This window comes from Protopterus annectens, chromosome 11.part0, assembly GCF_019279795.1.
Source record: "Protopterus annectens isolate FY-2018-M chromosome 11.part0, PAN1.0, whole genome shotgun sequence".
Lineage (NCBI taxonomy): Eukaryota > Metazoa > Chordata > Ceratodontiformes > Protopteridae > Protopterus > Protopterus annectens.
The window spans coordinates 1,554,632,287-1,554,653,224 of NC_056745.1; the positions used below are offsets into that span (position 1 = coordinate 1,554,632,287).

The 20,938-nt window shown below is 41.4% G+C and overlaps 1 protein-coding gene across 1 annotated transcript in view; it reads right to left on the bottom strand.

Moving 5' to 3' along the window:
- LOC122815951 (neuroepithelial cell-transforming gene 1 protein-like) overlaps positions 1-20,938 on the bottom strand; it is a 122,443-nt gene that overhangs the window by 69,511 nt on the left and 31,994 nt on the right. Inside the window, exon 2 of the mRNA XM_044088826.1 lies at positions 13,866-13,973. Coding sequence (XP_043944761.1) covers positions 13,866-13,973 — 108 coding nt within the window. The remainder of the gene's footprint in view (positions 1-13,865; positions 13,974-20,938) is intronic.

Sequence of the window (20,938 nt, forward strand, 5' to 3'; positions counted from 1 at the left end):
CTTCCTATAATAAAGATCCTGAAAGCAGAGGAGATGTCCACCAAGAAAATTATCTTTCAAGAGTTGAATGTCAGAGCTGCAAAACTTGCGATCCTTTAAACACATGTTTGGGTAAGACTGACAATCAAGAAATTCAAGTCAAGTCACTTCAAGAAAAGAGTTCTTCGAAATAGGATGAAGTTTATAACCCCTTTAAGGTGGGGTGCTTGCTCTTCACCAGACCATGACATGGAAAGAAATAGCTGGCAGATTCACCGTAACCATGGGAAACAAAGAAAGACCCACACGTCATATAGGTGGATACAGTATATTACAATAAACATGTCAACTAAGTGGGACTGGAAGATACCTCTGTCCAAAGGAAGTACCACTTCCACTTAGCGGTATAAGTGTAAAGAGTGGATGGCTATCTAATGGCTTTGATAACATCCAGTGCCCTATCTGGCAAGATTAAGAGATGTAAAGAAACAGCAGGCACTCCATGAACTGGAGCTTGTTGCCGCTCTGTTACAGAGGAATTTCCTGACTCAGACTGGGTAAGTATCTTGTACTGCCTGTACGGAAACTGCACTTGTCATACTCCTTACTGACTGGTGGCCAAGACTTTTGCCTTCATACATAAAATTTAAAAAAAAAAATGGTGAGAAGATTATACTAATCTGAGGACATATGCACCATCAGCTTTCTCCAGCCTTGCGTCAATGAGCAGAAGAGGGAAAAGACCGCATTCTCCCACTTAGCTTTCATAGGAGCTGTTAAACTGAGGTCTCCTCTGCTGAGATGGTGGTAGTAGCTAAGGTGGGTGTAAAGGATCCCACAGCAATTATTGAAAACGGTAAGGGAATTTTTAAGGTGCTCTGATCAAATATTTTTCATATGTATATGTACCAAATGTGTTCTATCTTCAGAACAGGTACAGGTCTAGGGGGAATGACCTGGTTAGAAAAATGTAAATAAAAATAAAAAGTCAATGTTATCACCAGTTCTGTTTTCTAAAATAGGACTCTTACCATTCAATAAACTGTTAACTTCTTGAACTCCACCTCCCTGATCTCAACTCCAATGCAAGCCCCAGAACTGTACTACATATGGATGCACTACAAACTTCAGTTGTTTGTGCAGTTGCACAAGCTGTTTTAAACTTTTCAGGGAGAGTCTTTTCCCCCACGGTTATTGAACCGTTGAGCTGGTATACACAAGTAAAGAGATACGGTGAATACCCCTGAATGGAGCCTGTCCCTTGTGGGGTACGAAAAATGACTGCAGCTACACCTTTACAGTTGTATAAAAAGAAGTGATCAGAGTGTGATGAAAGGAGAATCTGATCCAGAGAATCTCTAAAAACTTTCAGCCCTCCTTTTCCAAATTGTCCAAGGATTTTTTTTTCTCCTCATCCAATTTTGGCAATAAAACCAACAGAATAAACAAGCTCAACAGAATTCAGGTAAACAGATGAAGTGGTGGCAAGAGGATTCCAAAAAGAAGTCTCAATCTCACAAAACAAAGTACAGTCAAACAACTATGAAGGACCTTGTGATCCCATTCCACCCTGGCCTCTATTCTCTTCCAGAAAGTCTGAATATCCATTTTTCTCTTTGGCAACAGATTGTTTCAGACAAATGAGTTCTGAAAATCATTCATCAGGGTTACAGATGGCAGTGGTAGGAAATGCCTCCTTTCCAAGGGGGTCATTCCTCATTCTGCATATCAAACTCCTTGCTTCTTCCAGTTCTTCATCACATGCTGTCCCCAAGGAGTGACAGAACTGGTTAGGTGGGGAGGGGGACTTCTTTAAGGATGTTCTTAGTGATAACCACAACAAAAAAAAGAAAGAAAATGCTTGGAGACCACTTTTGGATCTTTCTTTTCTAAAGCTGTTTGTCATAGTACCCAAATTCAAAATTACATCACTTCACAAACCGTTACCTCCTCTTCTTTTTCAAGAAGTTTCTTACACTTAAAAGATGGTTATCATCACATTCCTATTCATCCACACTTCAAACGTTACTTAAGGTTTTATATGTCTGGATCACATTATCAGTTCTATGCCTTACCCTTTGGTTTATCTGCTGCACCAAGAGAGTGTTCACAAAGTGCTTGGCTCAAATTACAGCTCTCTGCAGGCTACAGAGTATCCACAGTTTTCCAAACTTAGACAACTTGCTTATCTTTGAGGACTTTTTTCAAAATGTTAGAGGAGTCCCCTCCCTTGGGTGAGATCTCTTGCAAAAACTGAGATTCCAACAGAACATTCAAAAAGTCTTTCTTGACTCCCTCATACAGGACTGTGTTCCTGGGATGTCAACTAAATGCTTAAGTTCAAACAGCTTTTCTTCCACAGGAAATAAAACAGATTTTTATCTAGATCCATTTCCACTCAGACTTCAGTCACTGCGAATGGGTAGTTCAGAATTTTGCATCTCATGGCATCTGTGATTACCATGATACCCCTGGCAAGCCTCCACATGAGGAAGATACAGAGTATCTGAAATTGTTTTGGTCCCAGCATCAAAACTAGTCATCTTTTCAAATCCCAGTACTGGGGGTTGTCAGAAAAGGAATGTTTTGTTGGAGACATCAAATACCCTTAAATCCAAGTATTCCCTTCTACATACCTACTCCAAAGCAGTCAGTCACCACATATGCTTTGGACTTTGCTTGGGGAGCAGTTTTGGGAGAGATAAAAGTGCAGGGAGTGTGGAACACCAAGGACAGATGCACACACACAAATCAAGGTGATGCTTGCCCTGATCAAGGCACTCAACTCTCTGAACAATCCTTGGCCCCCGGGACCTCTTTAGGTGGTTACAGACAATACCACAGTCATGTGGTACATCAACAAGCAAGGGGGATCCAGGTAATACCCCCTTTTGCAGACTAGCCATGTTAACTCAGTATATAGCTTCACAGCACAATATCACTCCACAGGCATCCTACATTCCATCAGAGCAAAACTGTTTGGCAGACATGCTCAGCAAGACCAGGACAGACCCTCGCAATGGAAACTAGATCAGGGGGGCTTCCAATATTTGATCCATCTGTGGGGAGTTCCACAAGTATAGACCTTTTTACCTCCTCTCTATTCAATCAACTGGCAAAATTCTGTTCCAGGACTCCATGCAAAAAGGCCTAGAAGGTAGATGCCTTTTCTTTTTTTAGACAGGAATTTTCCTGTATGCCTTTCCATTAATATCCAGGGTACTTCTTAAGAGTCAGAAGAAAACCCCAAGATCACGGACGACTCCCCTCTGGCCCTGGCAACAGTGGTTCTCACTTCTTTTGAAAATGGCCAGAGGCAATTACCACAAGCTTCCTCACAGAATGGATCTACTCACACAAGAACAAGGGTTTTTGAAACACTCAACATCAACCATGTTCAAATGACTACCTGGATGATAGGGGTTTAATTCCTTTTAGGCACTTGTTTTCTGTGGATATGCAGCAGTTACTAACTGAAGTAAGAAAGCCTGCTACAAGAAAATTATACATTAGCAAATGGAAAAAGTTTTCTAGCTGGTGCCAACAAAGTAGCTAATACCATTCAAGGTTAGTTGTTCTCTGGTTTTACAGTACTTGAGAGTGAGTTGGGCAGGTGAGGCTCGTCAGCCTGGGAAGCCAACCCACACAGGAGAAGGTAAACTCTGATTTAAAACCCTCACTGCCTTGCCACAATACCTAGTCACGATGAAGGCTTTGGGAGTAAACTCTGAGGAAATATATGGAGATGAAGCCCCTAAGACAGTTTGAGGCTGTACTCAACCTCACATTGGCAGCTCCTGTGACGATACTGATGCCAAGTTGTACTGGCCTTGCCTTTCCCTTGGATTATATCAGTGGATGGACAGGGGGAACCTGCTGCTGGGCATAAGCTGTTTCCTCATCCCTGTGCCCTGGAAAAGGACAATCACCTTCGCTCTGTGAGTGGTGACAAGGGAAGTGGCAGTTACCAGTCATAAGCCAATGCACTCAAATGGCATAGAGTAAGCTGCCAGGGCTGCTTTCAATGGTGGGAGAGATCCTTTGATCTTACTTGACAGCTACCTCCCACTTTAAGCTGAGCAGCCTCCAGCCTGTTAGGTTGCTGCCTTGCCAAGGTCCACTTACTCCTCTGGGTGTGTGGGGCTTAGAGAACCCTGCAACAGGTGGATTGTTAGCCATACACCGGGGAAAAAAAAGCAAACAAATAAACTAGTCTTTTAATTTCTCCAAATTGGGCTTCTAATATCATGATGGGAATGGACCCCATTTCTAAGTCAAAATATGATTAAAGTTCATGAGATTAGTATTGTTTCAATCTTTGATGTCAGCTAGAAGTGTCCCACAATGTGCCTAGTAATAACTTCTTCTGCAATTCATACGGAGTTACACGTATTGGTAATATATCTAAATATGATTGTAGATTCTTTTTATAAGACCCGTTGCTCCTACCACTATTGGAACTGTCTGCGTATCTTTCCTCCACATTGCTCTCACACTTATGCCTGCAGATCCTAATATTTTATGACTCTGTACCTCTCTGTATGAAAAACACTGTAGTCACTGGTGTGGAGATTTCAACGATCAATGCTACTTTTGTCTTCTTTTCATGGACCACTATATCCGGTTTTCTCGCACCTATCTTTTGAACTGTTGGTAATGGGTGATCCCATGTGATATAAACCATCATTTTCTATGATGCTTTGTGGCTCATGCTTCCAGTGTTTTCAGCCACTTCAATGCCATACTGTTTGTACAATCCCCAGTGCAACAGTCTTGCCACATTATTACGCCTTTCAGTATACAGTCCTTCTGCCATTAGTATGTCACAACCAGCAACAAGGTGTGCGACTGTTTTCAAATCTGTTTTACAAAACCTACATTTGTCTCTTTCGCCCACATGTTCAATGGACTTTGTAAACCAACGTCTACGCAGCCCACTATCTTGGGCTGCCAATATTAACCTTTCATCTCTTGGTTTAAATTTGCCTCTCCTTAACCATTCCTGCATTCGATCCTGATCAACATGAGGTTCTTCCAGAAGTTTTCTACACTTGCAACTATACTTATGCATTTTCCACATTTCTTGCCTCATTTGGTCCTTCACCTTCTATTCTTTCTTTCGTTTTTTGGCACATTCAGTTGCTGTCCGATTTTTATCTAATTCTGCTTTGATTTCCATTCCCGCTCGACGCCGACATGCTTCTGCTAGATTAAGCAGAGAAGTCATCTTAGATTTATTCTCACGTTTCAAAACTTTCACTACATTTGGGTCTTGTGAGGTCAGCAGACATGTGTGCAGTCCCAAGATTGCAGAACTATAAATGTAATCAATTTCAGGAAGGCCCATCCCTCCTTAAGAGTGGGGAATATATTCCCTTCCCTTCCTTTAGGCTAGGCACATGAAACACAAGAATGATAACTCCTGGCCTTACGGAAGATCTACAGAACATCAGTGATGCTTGGAAGACAGCACTCATGAGTTCAGTAGATTGCACATGGACATTGTGTCTTTCCAGGAAACAAGGCTGGCGTCCATTGTATGTCTCTGGGAGAAAGACTTTACTTTTTTTTCTGGCATGGAAAGCTTCCAGAAGAGAATAGGGAACACGGTGGTGGTTTTGCAATCAGAAACAACCTCGTTGGCTCAGTCATAGCACCAAATATGGGAAATGAGAGACTGCTAAAAAGTTTGCTACAAACATCAGTGGCCATGGTCAACACCTTCAGTGTTTATTCTCCTACTTTAACTTCTACCCAGGAAGTCAAGGGCAAATTCTATGAAGAAATTAGTGCTGCCATCAGTGAGGGTCCGTCCCACGAACCACTATTCATTCTTGGCGATTTTAAAGCCAGAGTTGGCACTGACCATCTCAGCTGGACTTCTTGTCTTGGTCATTTTGGAACAGGAAAGATGAATGAAAACAAAGTCTTCTAAAACTTTGTTCCCAATATGACCTCTGCATAATCAACACCTTCTTCAGTTTCAAGCCATAGCATAAAGTTTCATAGCAGCACCCAAGATCGAAACACTGGCATCAACTTGACCTTGTTCTCACAAATGCAGCAGTTTATGTAGTGTCAGGGTAACACTGTTGCAGACTGTGATACCAACCACTTTCTCATGTGTAGTAAGATGAACATCCAGATGGAAAGGTTCTTTTGCTCTAAAAAGGAAGGGAGGTCATGCATTGACATAGGCAAGACTTGAGACCCTTCAAAAGTATGCAAGCTTGTTCAAGTACTTAAAGAGGCTTTGCCATGCCTGGATGACACTAACCAACTACAGATGGGAAAAACTATGGGATGCCATCTTTAACACTGCAATATCTATCTTTAGGAAGAAGACAGTCAAGTATGCTGATTGACTTGAAGCCCACACTGAAGTGCTGACACTCCTGATTGAGAAGTAGAGACAGGCACTGGCTGCATACAGCTCCTCATCCAATGAGAAGAACTTGCAGGAGCTCCAATGTACTCGGAGTCAAGTGCAGCAGGTCGTTCAGCGGTGTACAAATGATTATTGGCTCCACATTTTCTTCAAGATTCAGCAGGCTGCAGACATTGGTAACATGCGAGAAGTGTACGATGGGATTAAGAAAGCCATCGTCCCATCACAAAGGAAGATTACCCCATTTAAGTCAGCCTCAGGCGAGGTCTTGAAGGACAGAACCAAGCAGATGGACCACTGGTTAGAACACTACTTGCAGCTGTATGCCAGAGAGACCATAGTTACGGAGAAAGCCCTGAAGGTCATTGAGTCCCTACAGATTATGACTTAACTCTATGCTGAGCCCACCTTGAAGGAATTCAACGATGCATTAAAATCACTCTCTTCTGAAAAGCCTGGGGGAAAGATGGTATTTTTTTCAGAAATCCTTAAATGTGATAGTTGTCAGAGCTGCATGCAATACTTTGCCAATGCTGGTGAGAAGGTAGAGTACCACAAGACATGAGGAATGCTAACATAGTTACAATTTATAAAAATAACGGTGACAAACGTGACTGTAGCAACTATCGTGGCATCTTCCCTCTCTGTACTGTGTGGAAGCGGTTTGCACATGTTGTCCTGAAGAGGTTCCACATTCTTGCAGAGAGAGTTTACCCAGAGTCTCAGTGTGGGTTCGTTCTACTGCATACATGGTTTTCTCTGACCTCTCAAACCACTTGTATCATAGGCACATGGGATATATGCAAATTACCCCTCTGAACATCAAGTGTTTCAGCTATACAGCGATTCTGAATGACCATGACTTATTTCTTTTTAAGTAGTTTCAATGAACCATTTCAGGCCAATACAGCCAAACCCCACTAGCTGTCACTCAGTGGAAGTTCTAGCTTGGCTGGAATTTTCATTTAGTTTTTACTGATTGGTTTTCTGTGTGACCTTCTCACTCTTTGTTTTAGTTTGTTAGTTGGGATATTTTGCAGTCACCTTAATAGTAATGGACATCAGCTGGGTATAACAGCCCTGTGTTTCTTATGCCTAGTCAAACGCTCTGCTTGTGCTGTGCTGATGAGGTCATAACAAGGCGAAAGATGCATATCCACAGCTAGTGGGGTTTGGCTTTATTGGTCTGAAATGATCCACTGAAATGACTTGAAAAGAAATGAGTCATGGGCATTCAGAATCACCATATAACTGAAACACCTGATGTTCATAAGGGTCATTTGCATAGATATATATATATATATATATATATATATATCTATACATATATATATATATATATATATATATATATATATATATATAAAATGTCTCTCTGATACAAGAGGTTTGAGAGGCCACTCAGTGGACGTTCTAGCTTGGCTGGAATTTTCATTTAGTTTTTATTGGTTGTTTTTTTCTGTGTGACCTTCTCACTCTGTTTTAGTCTGTTAGGCAACTACAAGAAAAGTGCAGGGAGCAGAACAAACCTCTGTATATTGTCTTCATTGACCTGACCAAGGTATTCGACTTCATCAGTAGGAAAGGTCTGATTGCAATTCTGGAAAAGATTGGCTGTCCTCCAGTACTGCTTACCATTATCAGGGCCTTCAATTAAGTCATGAAGGGGACCGTCATGTACGATGGATCCACATCCGAACCTTTTGAGATTCTCAGTGGAGTAAAGCAGGGATATGTACTTGCTCCAACATTGTTTGGTATCATCTTTTCAGTTCTGTTGAAATTTGCTTTTGGAACTGCTACATGGGGTATCTTTCTCCAAAACAGAATGAACAGCAACCTCTTCAAAACTGTCAAGACTTAGTTCAAAGACCATGGTGCTTAGCAAGTGTCTAAGAGAGTTCCTGTTCACTGATGATGCAGCTATTGTGGCTCACACTCCGCAAGAACTTCAATCACTTATGACTTACTTTGTGGATGCATATATAGAATCTGGCCTCACGATCAGCTCAAAGAAGACCCCAGTGATGGGCCAAAATGTGGGCAGTGAGCCATCAGTCATACTGACTATGAGAGCTGGAGGCTGTCCGTGAGTTCATGTACCTAGGCTCTACAATCTCTGACAACTTGTTGCCTGATAGCAAGAACAACAAGCACGTTGGAAAAGCAGCCACAACATTTTCCACACTGATGAAGACAGTACGGGCTAATAATAAGTTCATTGTGCACACCAAGGTGCAGGTTTACACAGCCTGTGTTTTGAGCACATTACTGTATGCCAGTGAACCATGAACTCTGCACTCAAAACAGGAGCAGTGGCTGAATGCATTCCACATGCGCTGCCTTAGGCACATACTTGGTACCTCATGGCAGGACATGATCTCCAACAGCACAGTGCTTCAGAGGACAGGCACCATCTCCATGTTCACCCTCCTGAAACAGAGATGTATGTATTGATTGGATCAGATCTCATGAATGACAGACAGATGGTCGAATAAAAAAAAGGCCTCCTCCTTTTGAGAGCTGGAGTCTGGAAAGAGGCTGTAAGGGCGACCCAAACTGCACTACAAGGACATATCCAAGTGTGACCTCAGTGCTCTCTCCATCAGTGTAAACAACTGGTATTCTCTCGCCTCAGACAAGATTGCCTGGAAACAGGAAGTGAAGGAAGCTCTCAATATATATGAAATCACGCTGGCAGGGAGAGTAGAGGATAAGAGCCCTCAGGAAGATCCGTGCCCATGATACCAGACTAACATCTGCCTACTGCTGCCCAGCTTCTGGAAAGGACTGCCACTCCCAGACTGGACTGCACAGCCACAGAAAATGCTGCTCAAATCAGTCCAACAGAGGAGCAAAACCCATGAATCTTTGGGATCGAAAGATGCCTACTACTACTATTCTATGGCCTTTCTTATTCCTTTATCATGGTTCAGTTATCAGCCATTTCAGCATGTCAACCTATGGGTCCTCCTCTTTCAAGGCGGTCTCATGAGAAAATGGTCATGAAAGGGATTTTGCATCAGAGGCCTCTCCAAGTTAACCGGTGTCCCCTCCTTGGGATCTTAAGTTTGTTTTACAGAACCTAACACTCCACTTAAACCAGCTAATCTGGCTGACTTGAGGTTCTCAACATGGAAAACAGTTTTAATGATTGCTCTGACATCTGCAAGAAGGGTGTAAGGGCTCTTATGGCGAGTCAATCCAACCTCATTTTCCACAGGGACAGGGTTTCTTTGAGAACTAGTCCTTCTCTGTTTTCTTTCCTGAACCTAAAAATGAGTGGAAAAGGATACTCCATACTTTGGATATCCACATGGTATTATCTTGACAGAACTAAATCTTTCAGATCTTTGGGTCAACTGTTCATTTCTTGTGAAGATAAGAAGGGACAACCTGTGTCAAAACAGACTAACGGTTGTCTAGGGCTTTAGCTTCTGTTATACTCACCATGGCAAATCTATCCCAGGCAGGGTCAAGGTCCACTCTACCAGGGCCTTGGCTTCACCTATAGCTTTTTGGAAAGGGTTGGATTCCAGAAGTATTCGAGAAGTCTTAGACCTCTGTACTTACTTTTACAAAGCACTATAAGCTTGATTCCATCTTTAGGTCTAGATCGTGGTTTAACTAGTACCATTCTCCAGTGGCTGCTGGACCCTTTTTCTTCCTCCTCCCAAAATATAGTGAGCTATGGTATCTACCCACATAGCTAAGGCTACTGGAGAAGTGATCAATATGAAGAACAAAGCACAGTTGTGGAAGTTGAACTTACCATAACAGTAAATGTTTGAATGATCACTGCTGCAGTAGCTGTTACCTCCCTCCATCCATCCTCCTTGTTTTTTGGTGTATTTTTTATGCCATGGTGTGGACATTTATTTTTGTTATTCCTAGTACTGTCCTTTCAGAGTTCAGCCTCCCCCTCACTGATGGCAGGAAAGCTCTGAAAGGCTTCACACCCAGTCTTGTCTTACAGTCAGCTGATCTCAAGCTGCTTGACAGTTTGGGTGCGTGGAAGGTGAGATGAAGCTTTGGAAGCTGGCCAGCTGCTAGATCTTTGGCAGGATATGTACCCTTATAGCAAATGCTACTACAGCAGTGATGAATATGAAGAACATAGTACATGTGTACGGGTTGAGCTTACCATAACAGACAGATGTTCGAATGATCGCTGCTGCAGTAGATTTGGATGCTGGCTGGGCACACACCCAAACTGCAATCAGTACATTATGGAAGCACAATAAACAAGCAAAACTCAAAAAAGCAGAACAAATGTTTTTTGCTCTGAACCCCCCAACATATAAAATAACTCCACAGTTGCACTACGGTAAAAGAAAGGGAAAAAACACTGGAAGTGTACCACCAGCTTGCACAATCCATCACACAGTAATAAAGCAAACTGCATTACCGCAAATAAATCTTTAAGAAAACTTATACCAGTGATAAAAAAAAAAAATCATTTTACAATGTACAAACAACATTTGTTCTATATGTTTTTTAGTTTAGACGAGCTGTGTTATAATGGTGTTTAGATAAGTTTTAGATGAAATGACGTACACCCATTTAAGATTAACTAACCTATGATTTAAAAATGCTAGAAATTGGAAAATGTTTAACTTGAAATTAATCCATGTATTTAGCTTATTATTTCATCTCATCTCTCTCTCTTTTTTGTTTTGTTTTTGGTTTCATTGTTTACTGGCACAGAATAGGAACGACAGTTTTGTGAAGCATTCATCCGTGCCACCTGCTTGAATATTCAGAAAAGAAATAGTCAGACATGTCTTTTCACATTGATTTATTATACTTTGTCAGCTGGGTTATCCACAAGTTGACATGGGGAGAAAAGCTCCACAAAAAATGAGTTTCAGTACTACACAAAGACAAAAGAATATAAAGTCTTTGAAAAGTCACAGTTTTAGTTGCTCTTAGCACGAACATTTGCAGTATGAAATACAATAAAATAGCATTTGTTTTGTAATCTTAGCATTGATTAAGCCAATTAAGTGAAGCTGACAGTAGAAAGCTACTTCTGTTTAGTCTTACAAATGTCAGCAGTACAGCTTATACTACTGTCGAGTAGCAGATTTGTAACAGATGTAACCTATATAAAGTTCATACTTAACTCACAGGCATGTCATTACAAGGAGCAAACTAAGCTTAAAACACAAAACTCTCAACATGTACAATAAAAAGAAGTGAAAAAAGAATAAGAAGTGAATAGTCCTAAACAGTGTAAAATGAAAAACATGAAAAAGGCAAACAAGTAAGTGCAAATTACTTGTTACACTCCCCATGTTAAGACTGCTTACATAGCACCAAGTATTTTGTTCTTACAGAACCTACTTTACTTGTGCATATAACCTTATAAACTGAATGATTTAAGACAGTTTGTGCTTAGCAACATCACTAAAGAAGCACATAGCTACAAAAATAAAATAGCTATAAGCAAAACCCAAGTAATATTTAATAAAAAACTCAAATACAAAAGGTAGACACCAAGGATAAGAAAGTTATGAAAAAATGTACAGTAAGCACAACTGAAAGATAAGAGAAGAACTGCTGCAGCCAACAGAGTGATTGGGCAATAAAATGCATCTACTACAGACAAGGTTAAAGAATGGGAAAGCTATTATTACTAGTTACAGAACTTTGCTATTAATTATTCAAAGTTCCATACCTCTCAACTGTACAGATTTTTGCCTCATATTTTTGGCTCACTTTTCATAAAATTCTGTTTTTCTGGCAAATTAGTGGCAAATCATCAAAGACTGAAGTTAGAAAATAATGACAAGACATTTGAGTTTCAGACTTCATACCCTTCAGAAAATTCATGCTAACGCAAAACCTGTTATTCTACCAACGTTCTAAGCAGGTAAGCTAATATGCCTTGCGAGACTGCAGTGGCATACACTGCTTTACTGCTGGATTATATAACGCTTGGAGGAGGAGTACACCCAACTGGCTGCCTGGCAGACACTTTATGAATGTCTCAGCCGTAAGTATAGCACAAAGAAAGTTACTGTAGCAGGTACAGCCTTGCTGAAATAAGCCTTTACCTGTTGATTTTCCATGGTGGTCATAACTAAAGGCAATACAATTACACACCTATCAGAGACAGTTTGTTTGCATGTCAAACTGAAGGGCTTGTCCGATTGGATTGTTTGACTCAAATCTACTTCCAAGATTATTTTAAGTATAAAACACAGCGAGTCTTTAATGTAATCTTGTTTCTCTGGAAGACCATAACGCTGTGCAGCCATCATGGCCTGTGACCCACAAATGTCATATGCAGATGTTAAAGCTACTAGGAAAAGAAGTTTTCCAGGGCAGGAATTTAATACGACTGCAACTTGTTGTGGGACTTCTTGTGGTGGCTTGCAGTATGTGGATGGTTTCCCTGACTGCTCCTGATCATGAATGTTTAAAAAGCTAAAATATGCAGAGAACTGCAGGCTTTAGTACTGTAGGTTTAAAGAAATACATTTATTGGTACAGCATCCATGGCAAAATTAGGCAAGTGGTTGAAAAAGCTAATACGCAGCTGTGTCCACTGAATCACCTGGACATAGCTACTGACCACAATGAATGCAAATAGCACTCTGATGTTCAGTGTGTTACTGGTGAAGATGATTCAGTACCATGGAAAATATGTCAAAGGGCTGTAAGAAAATAAGAGAGACTGGATAATTTTAAAGCCCTGACTAGCGGAAGAGATAAGTAAATGGCTGAAGCCATGATCTTTCATGTGGCTACCATTGAGAAACTTCTAATGTGGTATGGCAACTTAAGGGATCAAAATGTTGGTCTTCAATCTCAGCTTGAACTGTTGAAAGATAAATTAGACTGTCATGAGGATAGCAGCAGCATGTATACTTATGTTAGGCATTTAATGGTAAATAACGCAAAAAGGTTAAGAATGTTTTGCTTTTCTTAAAAAGGGGCCACATGAAATAAGGCAGGTAGGAAAAGAACCCTAACAATATGACTTATGATTACAGTGAATATTTTCAAAAATGGTTGTTTAGAGCAACAACACTTCACGGACTGCAGCATTTACCATGTCTGAACACAATGAGTACCTGTTCTTACAGGTACAGTTTATTATTTCACCAGTCACAAATACAGCTTTACAACTTTATGTTCATGCCAGGCTCCTACATCTGCAACATCCATATCCATGTCTATCCACACTAACTGTAGAGATGAATGAAGAACATCCTGGATGGAATTAAGAGTTTAAGCAGCTTTACAATATATATGTGTCACTTGCATACTGTTAGTGACACAGTTACTGTAGGTTTTAGGACAAGGTATGCAAAGAGTACAATAGATGGTGTGCTATTACTAGAGTGATGGAAGCGTACTGTCTCTAACATCCTAGATCCCTTCTTTCAACTCTGTAGTTTTTTTCTAACTATGGTTAGTATAAAAAAATGTCCCTTAAACAATATTTTTGGAATACACAAGAATGCATGACATCATTGTAAAAAATTACCTGTATTGTTTGTCCAAAACGTCTAACTGCACCATTTCTGACAGGAGAAATTAGATTTGCCAAAGATGATACACGTCCCAGAGGTCTAACTCGCTTTGTACTTGGCTCCTATAAAGACAAGAATAAATCTAGTAACTTTTTGTCATAGTCAACAACAAAACATGTTTCTTGGTGTTTGCTTTCTTTATATATTATACTTATTTTCAAAACAGTTCTAAAATATCTGCCATCATATGAAATAACAGTTCAAAAATATTCGACTGAATGCCCGGATTATAAACTTATTGATTTTTGGTTCCTCTAACCCACCTTATTTCAAGCCCTGACTACCCAACCCCTACTGATCCATTTGTTTTATATCTGACATGTTCTCCAATAAAGAATGACCACACTTACCACTCCTGAAAAGTATAAAAGTAACTGGTGGGAAGTAATGGTCTAAATGACTTTCAATCATGCAGCAGAAACGTTTTCAGTTATTACCTAGCTTCCCTCTAGTCAAGCCAGGGACACCCAGTGAGCATGGTGACAAAGAAGCTGATCCATATGACTGCTCCCATGTCATGTATGCCTCATGCTGCCAATGTACCACCCCCTTTAAACTGAACTTTTGTTTATCAATAGACACTTCTGCTGTAAGAGCTATATCACCACAAAAGGTGGGCTTAGTCTCTAACTCACACACATACACATTATAACAGTTTCTACGAACAAGCAAAAACTGATATAAACACACAATGCATGCCTTCCCTGTTTTAAGTGTATTTTTTACAGTTTTTGCCTTACCTTTTAAAAAAAAAACAAGAAAACCAAAAAAATTCCTTGTTTCCCGCCTTTCTAAGCTAGTATAGTCCAGTTTTCAGGCTAGTGCTGAATTCATGGCTATGATACTAGTTTTTGAGTTGCCCATACCTTACTTGGATAGAAGGAAGTTTCTCTGTTCACCTGTGACAGAGGGGAGCTTTGAGCAACCTATCTGTCCCTGGAGGAGTAGTTCCAGCCCAGAAGTTAGTAGTTTATTGGCCATTTTGGGCTAATTTCTCTCGCTTTCATTTCCCTACTATAAAAACCGCATTTGCACGGTTTTGCGCACCTGGCAGTACTGGCTAGCTACAGTTAAATCATTCCCGGCTCCACTAAGTCTCCTCTTCAGTTTTTCTCTTGAAACTAGTCTAACTCTCAACCTAAGCACTCAAAAAGCATTTTACAAGCCCAGCACTTGCTCAGACCTAATAGCAAGCACTAATATACCCTGACACTGATTGCCCAGCAGGGCAAGGCTCTTTATTCACCCCTCACCAACCAAGCGACTAATCAACTCACCCTACTATTCAGGCATGACCAAAGGGCAACTTCAGGTGCACTCTCCAGTCCAGCTGTTGAATCTGGACATCCTGAGGCAATGTTACAACTGCCTCATGTACACAGACAACCCTCTCCTCCTACCACAAAACACTAACATATGCGAGAGATGCAATTATACAGCCAAACTGGAAGCTAAGCTGTCTCCACCCAAGACTGGAACAGACAGTCAAGAGGAGAAGGTTAACACTTGCACCACAACTCCAGCCGCACACAGACCTACTAAAACAGTACTGGCAAAAAATACACATAAATACACAAAATCATACTCGGCAGGCTCTAAATAAAAACCTGCAAAAGCATCAGAGACCTCCAAAGCAGACAACCAAACAACCTGCACTTCCCGTTACAAACCAGACAACACATAAAACACAAAATCGGTGTACCGCACAATCACAACCTTTAAGGCAAAATAACATACCTAACACACTAATAATAGGTGACTCTACAGTCAGGCACACTGATGTCCCACTCACTAGGCTGGACAAGCAGAAGGTTAGTGTTAGTTGCCTGTCGGGAGCCAGAATCGGCCACATAACACAAGCACTCAGGTCACTCCAGAACAAGTACAAATATGACTCTGTCATTGTTCATGTTGGGTTGAATGAATTGAGACGTACCTCCCTGGACTACATGAAAAGAGACATAGAAGAGCTCTTTGATCATGTAGCCCAGGCTGGTATGACCCTGACCCTGAGTAGCATCCTGCCTTCACCAAGAATGATACCTCAGTATAAAGAAAAACTGATCAATTTCAACAATTGGCTAAGCTTCTGGTGTCATTCGATGGGGATCCAGTGGCTGCCAGCCTGGGACGACATGCTCGACAAGCCGCGCTGCTTCGCAAGAGACTGCTTGCACCTGTCACCCCTAGGCTTTCGAATACTGGCCAAGGCTCTTGCTGCCCCCATAGTATCTTTTTTAGGCAAGGCTCAAAAGTCAAACCCACCTCCGTAAACAGCACAATTAACAAAAAACTGAGGGTTATGCTACTCAACGCCAGGAGTTTAAATCTCAAAATGCATGTGCTTGAAGCACTCCTCAGTATGGAGAACATCAACATCTGTGCAGTAACTGAAACCTGGGTTTAAGGCACCAGAAAGCACCCCAGCACTACCGGGCTACAACTAATACCACACGTTTCGGCCACAGAACAGGGATCAAAACACAAAAGGAGGGGGTGTATCCATATTCATCAAGGATACCTACACCTCCAGGTTAGTGACGCAACAGGATACCTCTGAGATCATCCATGTGCAACTAACATCGGGCAAATCTGCAATTCAAATTTTGGCCTGCCACAGATCACCCTCCATGACCCAGGACCACCACTCCACCTTTCTGGAGACACTGGAAAACATGAAGGTTCTACTGAACACCCCAATATTGGGTGATTTCAATTACCCTGCCATTCACTGGGAAAACTACTCGAGTACAAATTCCCAGGCCCAGCGCTTCCTGGAATTCATCAACTCAAATGCCCTGGATCAGCTGGTAAACTCCCCTACCAGAGGTAAAAACATATTGGACCTGGTCATCCCCAACATGGGCGACAGGTGTTCCACACCGGAGGTCAACCAATCACTGGTTAGATCAGACCAAAAACTAATCACTCTGGATATCCACATCCCACCACCACCCCCAACCAAGGAAACCACAGTAAAAAACTTTTCTAAAGCAAACTTCACCTTACTTAAGACAGAGGTGGTAAGTTTCACAGCCCCCACGCTAAAGGATAACGCTGTCCAAGATGCAGAAACCTTTACAAATGCACTCTATGTGCACCTACAAGGATGCATGGATCGTGCCATCCCTAGCAAAACCAAGACTCGTTCCTCTAGGAGAAGGAAACCAGTTTGGTGGACCCCTGCAATAAATAGGCTATACAATAGAAGGAGGAAACTAGTTCAGAAAAAAAGCAAATCCCAAGAAGGAAAGACATCCCTGATCAGTATCAGTAAGAAACTAAGGTCCCTCATGAAATCATCCAAGCTAACTTCGAAAGAAAAATAGCCAAGGATTTAAAAGATAACCACAAAGCCCTCTTTAGCTATTTTAAGAATCTAAGTGGCAACTCGCAGATATGCACTGAACTAGTGCAAATGGCACAAAATATATTGAACCTACTGATATTGCCAACATCCTGTCAGATAGATTCAGTGCAAACTTCACCCCCCTCTCACTTCCAAAAGGGCCCACAACAATACCGGAAAAGTGTAGTGTCCCAAAAATCACAGACACACAGGTGAAAATAGCCCTTTCAAAGGCCAAAAACACAGCGTCAGTGGGACCAGATGATGTCCCATGCTGCGTCTTGCACGAACTACAGAATGAACTAACCCCCCCCCCCCACCCAAACACGCTGTTCAACCTCAGCCTCTCCACAGGCTACGTGCCCATAGAATGATGCACAGCAATGGTTATTCCTCTCCACAAAGGAGGGGCCACAACTGACCCTGGTAACGATCGCCCCATAAGCCTGACTAGCCTGGTCTGCAAGGCTATGGAGCGCATCATGGAACTCTTTAACAAAGACATTGGGAACCCCCAAACACTTGACCCGACCCGGTTCGGCTTTGTTAAGGGCAGATCATGCCTACTAAACCTGGGTGACTTCTTCGAGACAGTCACCAAGGCCACAGACAAGGGCAAGGTGGTTCACACAGCCTACCTTGAACTCGCCAAGGCTTTCAACACCATTCCCCACTCGGGTATTACAGAAAAACTCACCAGCCTGAACATAAACCCCTATGTTACGAGATGGGTTGCCAAATGGCTTACAGACAGAACTCACACGGTAAGAATAGCGGGCTCCAGGTCAGACTCTAAACCAGTCACAAGTGGTGTCCCGCAAGGCTCGGTCCTGGGACCCCTACTGTTCGGCATACACTTCTCAGAAGTACAGGCAAACACAGGAGGACTATGGCTAACCAAGTTCGCCGATGACTGCAAACTGGGAGCCATAACTGACTCTCCAGCTGACACGGACATCCTCCAAAAGGGCCTTACTGAGACGGACACCTGATGTCAAAGTCATGGCCTCAAGCTAAATGCCAAAAAATGCATAGTCATACCGTTTGGGAAAAAGAAAACGCCCACGAATTACCACATTGGTGGCAGCCCCCTTAATACAGAAGGGGTAATAAGAGATCTGGGAACCCAGGTAGATAGTAATCTCTCCTTTGACAATCATATTGCCAAAGTAGTTAGGAAATCCTTCTATGTAGCCCATCTAATTACTAAAGGGTTCGCATATAGAAAAATAAAGAGTTTATAGTGCCCCTCTACTTGTCACTCATTAAACCCATCATAGAGTACAATGCCCCATTTGGGATGTACCTCACAAGACACTTCCAACAGCTGGAAAGACCACAAAAGTACCTCACCAAGAGGATTACTGGTCTTAAACATATGCCCTATGCAGCCCGACTGAAAAAACTCCGGTTGTACTCAGTGGCATATCTTTTACTCAGAGGTGATCTCTGCCTGACTTACAAAGCCATGTCCAACTCAGAACTGATGGACATGCGCCACCTAAAGAAATCCAAGTCACTGCGAGACATGCGCTCTAGTGAGCTAAACCTCGCCACAAGAATAAATAGAACATGCTGGAGGGATAGATTCCTGTCACAGAGACTCCCCATGCTTTGGAACAAAATTCCAAATTACATCAGGCAGAGCCCCTCACTAACACTCTTCAAGAGAAACCATAACGAGTGGATGGGTAACAGAAAATACACCCCTGGGATCACTTCATTGCCTCTGCTTGACAGAGGATCAGTTAATCAATGGGGTGGCGAAAGCTGACACACTCTGGCTAGGCTTATAAATGCTCTCAGGCAGATAGCCTAGTACCTACCTATGAACCTGTAAGTACATAGAGCATATTTTTGCTTCTGATTTCTCTCATTCATTTGAGAACACTGATAATACACAACACACACAGAAGCCGTAAACAGTGTCAAACTCCATGTTCAAAACATTGTCACTCCTTTTAAAGAAAAGACAGGACTGTTGTATTGGGATCCTCAGTAATCACAGCAAGTCATACCATTAAAAGTTCAAAGATAAGGGAAGACAGTAAACTGTAATCTCTCTCCATTAATCCTCAAATTCAAAACAAATAAACTCCCTCTGTGATGCCAAGTCTTGGGAACACACATCCTCAAGAGATCTGCCCTTCCCCTTTTTCTCATTACAACAGAAACAGTTTTCTCAAAAATAACTCCTGCACTCCGGAATTCACTCCCATTCCAAATACTCAGCTGCTTACTCCATCCAACTGTCTGAACCCAACTTCTAGACAATTTATAACAAACCTACTGCAAATGCTTTGACTTATGTTAACAGGTGCATTTCTTTAACATAACGGATATAAACACACAATGCATGCCTTCAGTAATACTATGGTAAATGTAACAGAACTGAAATGATGCCTTATTACAACACTGTGCATGGAATTATAATAACGGATTGCCTCGCTATGCCTTATACATGCAAAGGAAATTTACTTAGGACTTTCATGTAGTCACACTAATGGCACAGGCCAAGGCAGTAGATCTTTAAGCCACTTTACTGATTATCAATATAAAAAGCACAGATCTGTGCCTTAATATTATAAGCCTTCCCCCATAAAGTCTGCTAATTGTACTCATGGTTATTTTAATAGAAAGCTCACAAAACCAATGGTATTTGAGGCATGCGTCATCTAGTATGGTATCACTTACTCTCCTGGGGGTAGCAGTCTATCTCAAATATGTTACAATTAACTATACACTGTGGAATGACCAGACACAAGTCATACAAGCCATGTGAAACAGTGGCTGGAACAAAGTATCACACAGAGATACCTCTATAAACAGAAACATGGTTTGTGTACTGTGCATTTTATTCCCTACAGATAGTTTTACACTGTCATCATTGTCATCTCTCTCAAGCTTTGTGTATTAAGACTATGGGTAACTACAAAAAATGTTATTAAAAATGATCTTTGAATTAAATTGTCATTTCAGAAATGGTACCAAAGCTTTTGGGGTCATAAGCTAATTCTTATACAAATGCAGCTGCTTCAGTATCATATTAAAGCACAAATGAGTAAGTCTACATTGTACTCTGAGGCCAAGAGAATGCAAGACTGGTATTCACATAATGAAGACAAAATGATTAACAATTCATTGTCTGTCTGATTAACGCCCAACAGTTCTAAGCACAACTGCTTTGCTGAACCTAAACAGAACCACAAACTTTAGTATGCATATAATATGAACACATGTACTTCCATGCTATAATAGCAATAAAAATAAAAAAGCGTTACTCTCGGAGCCCACAGAAACAAACATACTTCACATTTACACAAATTATTGCAACATGCAGTGCATAAATACGTATATAGAAATAATGTAAAAAGCAATCATGTTCAAGCAAAATTAAAATGACCAAACAGGTATCAAGCAGTTGAGGAGGGTCCCCCGGTGACCAAAAGAAAATGATGCATCACCAACATCATTGAGGAAAGTTTACTGCACAAAGAATGCCTAGATAAATGGACCACTATGCGATACTTCTTCCAAATCACACCAAAGTTACTTGCACATAAAAGTACAGCTGTGTAAGTAAACTTAGCATAACAGTAGAAGTTCTTCATATCGATTGCTGCAGTAGCCTAAGCTTTATGGGTTATATCCTGCATAGCATTTAACAGCCAGTTTCTA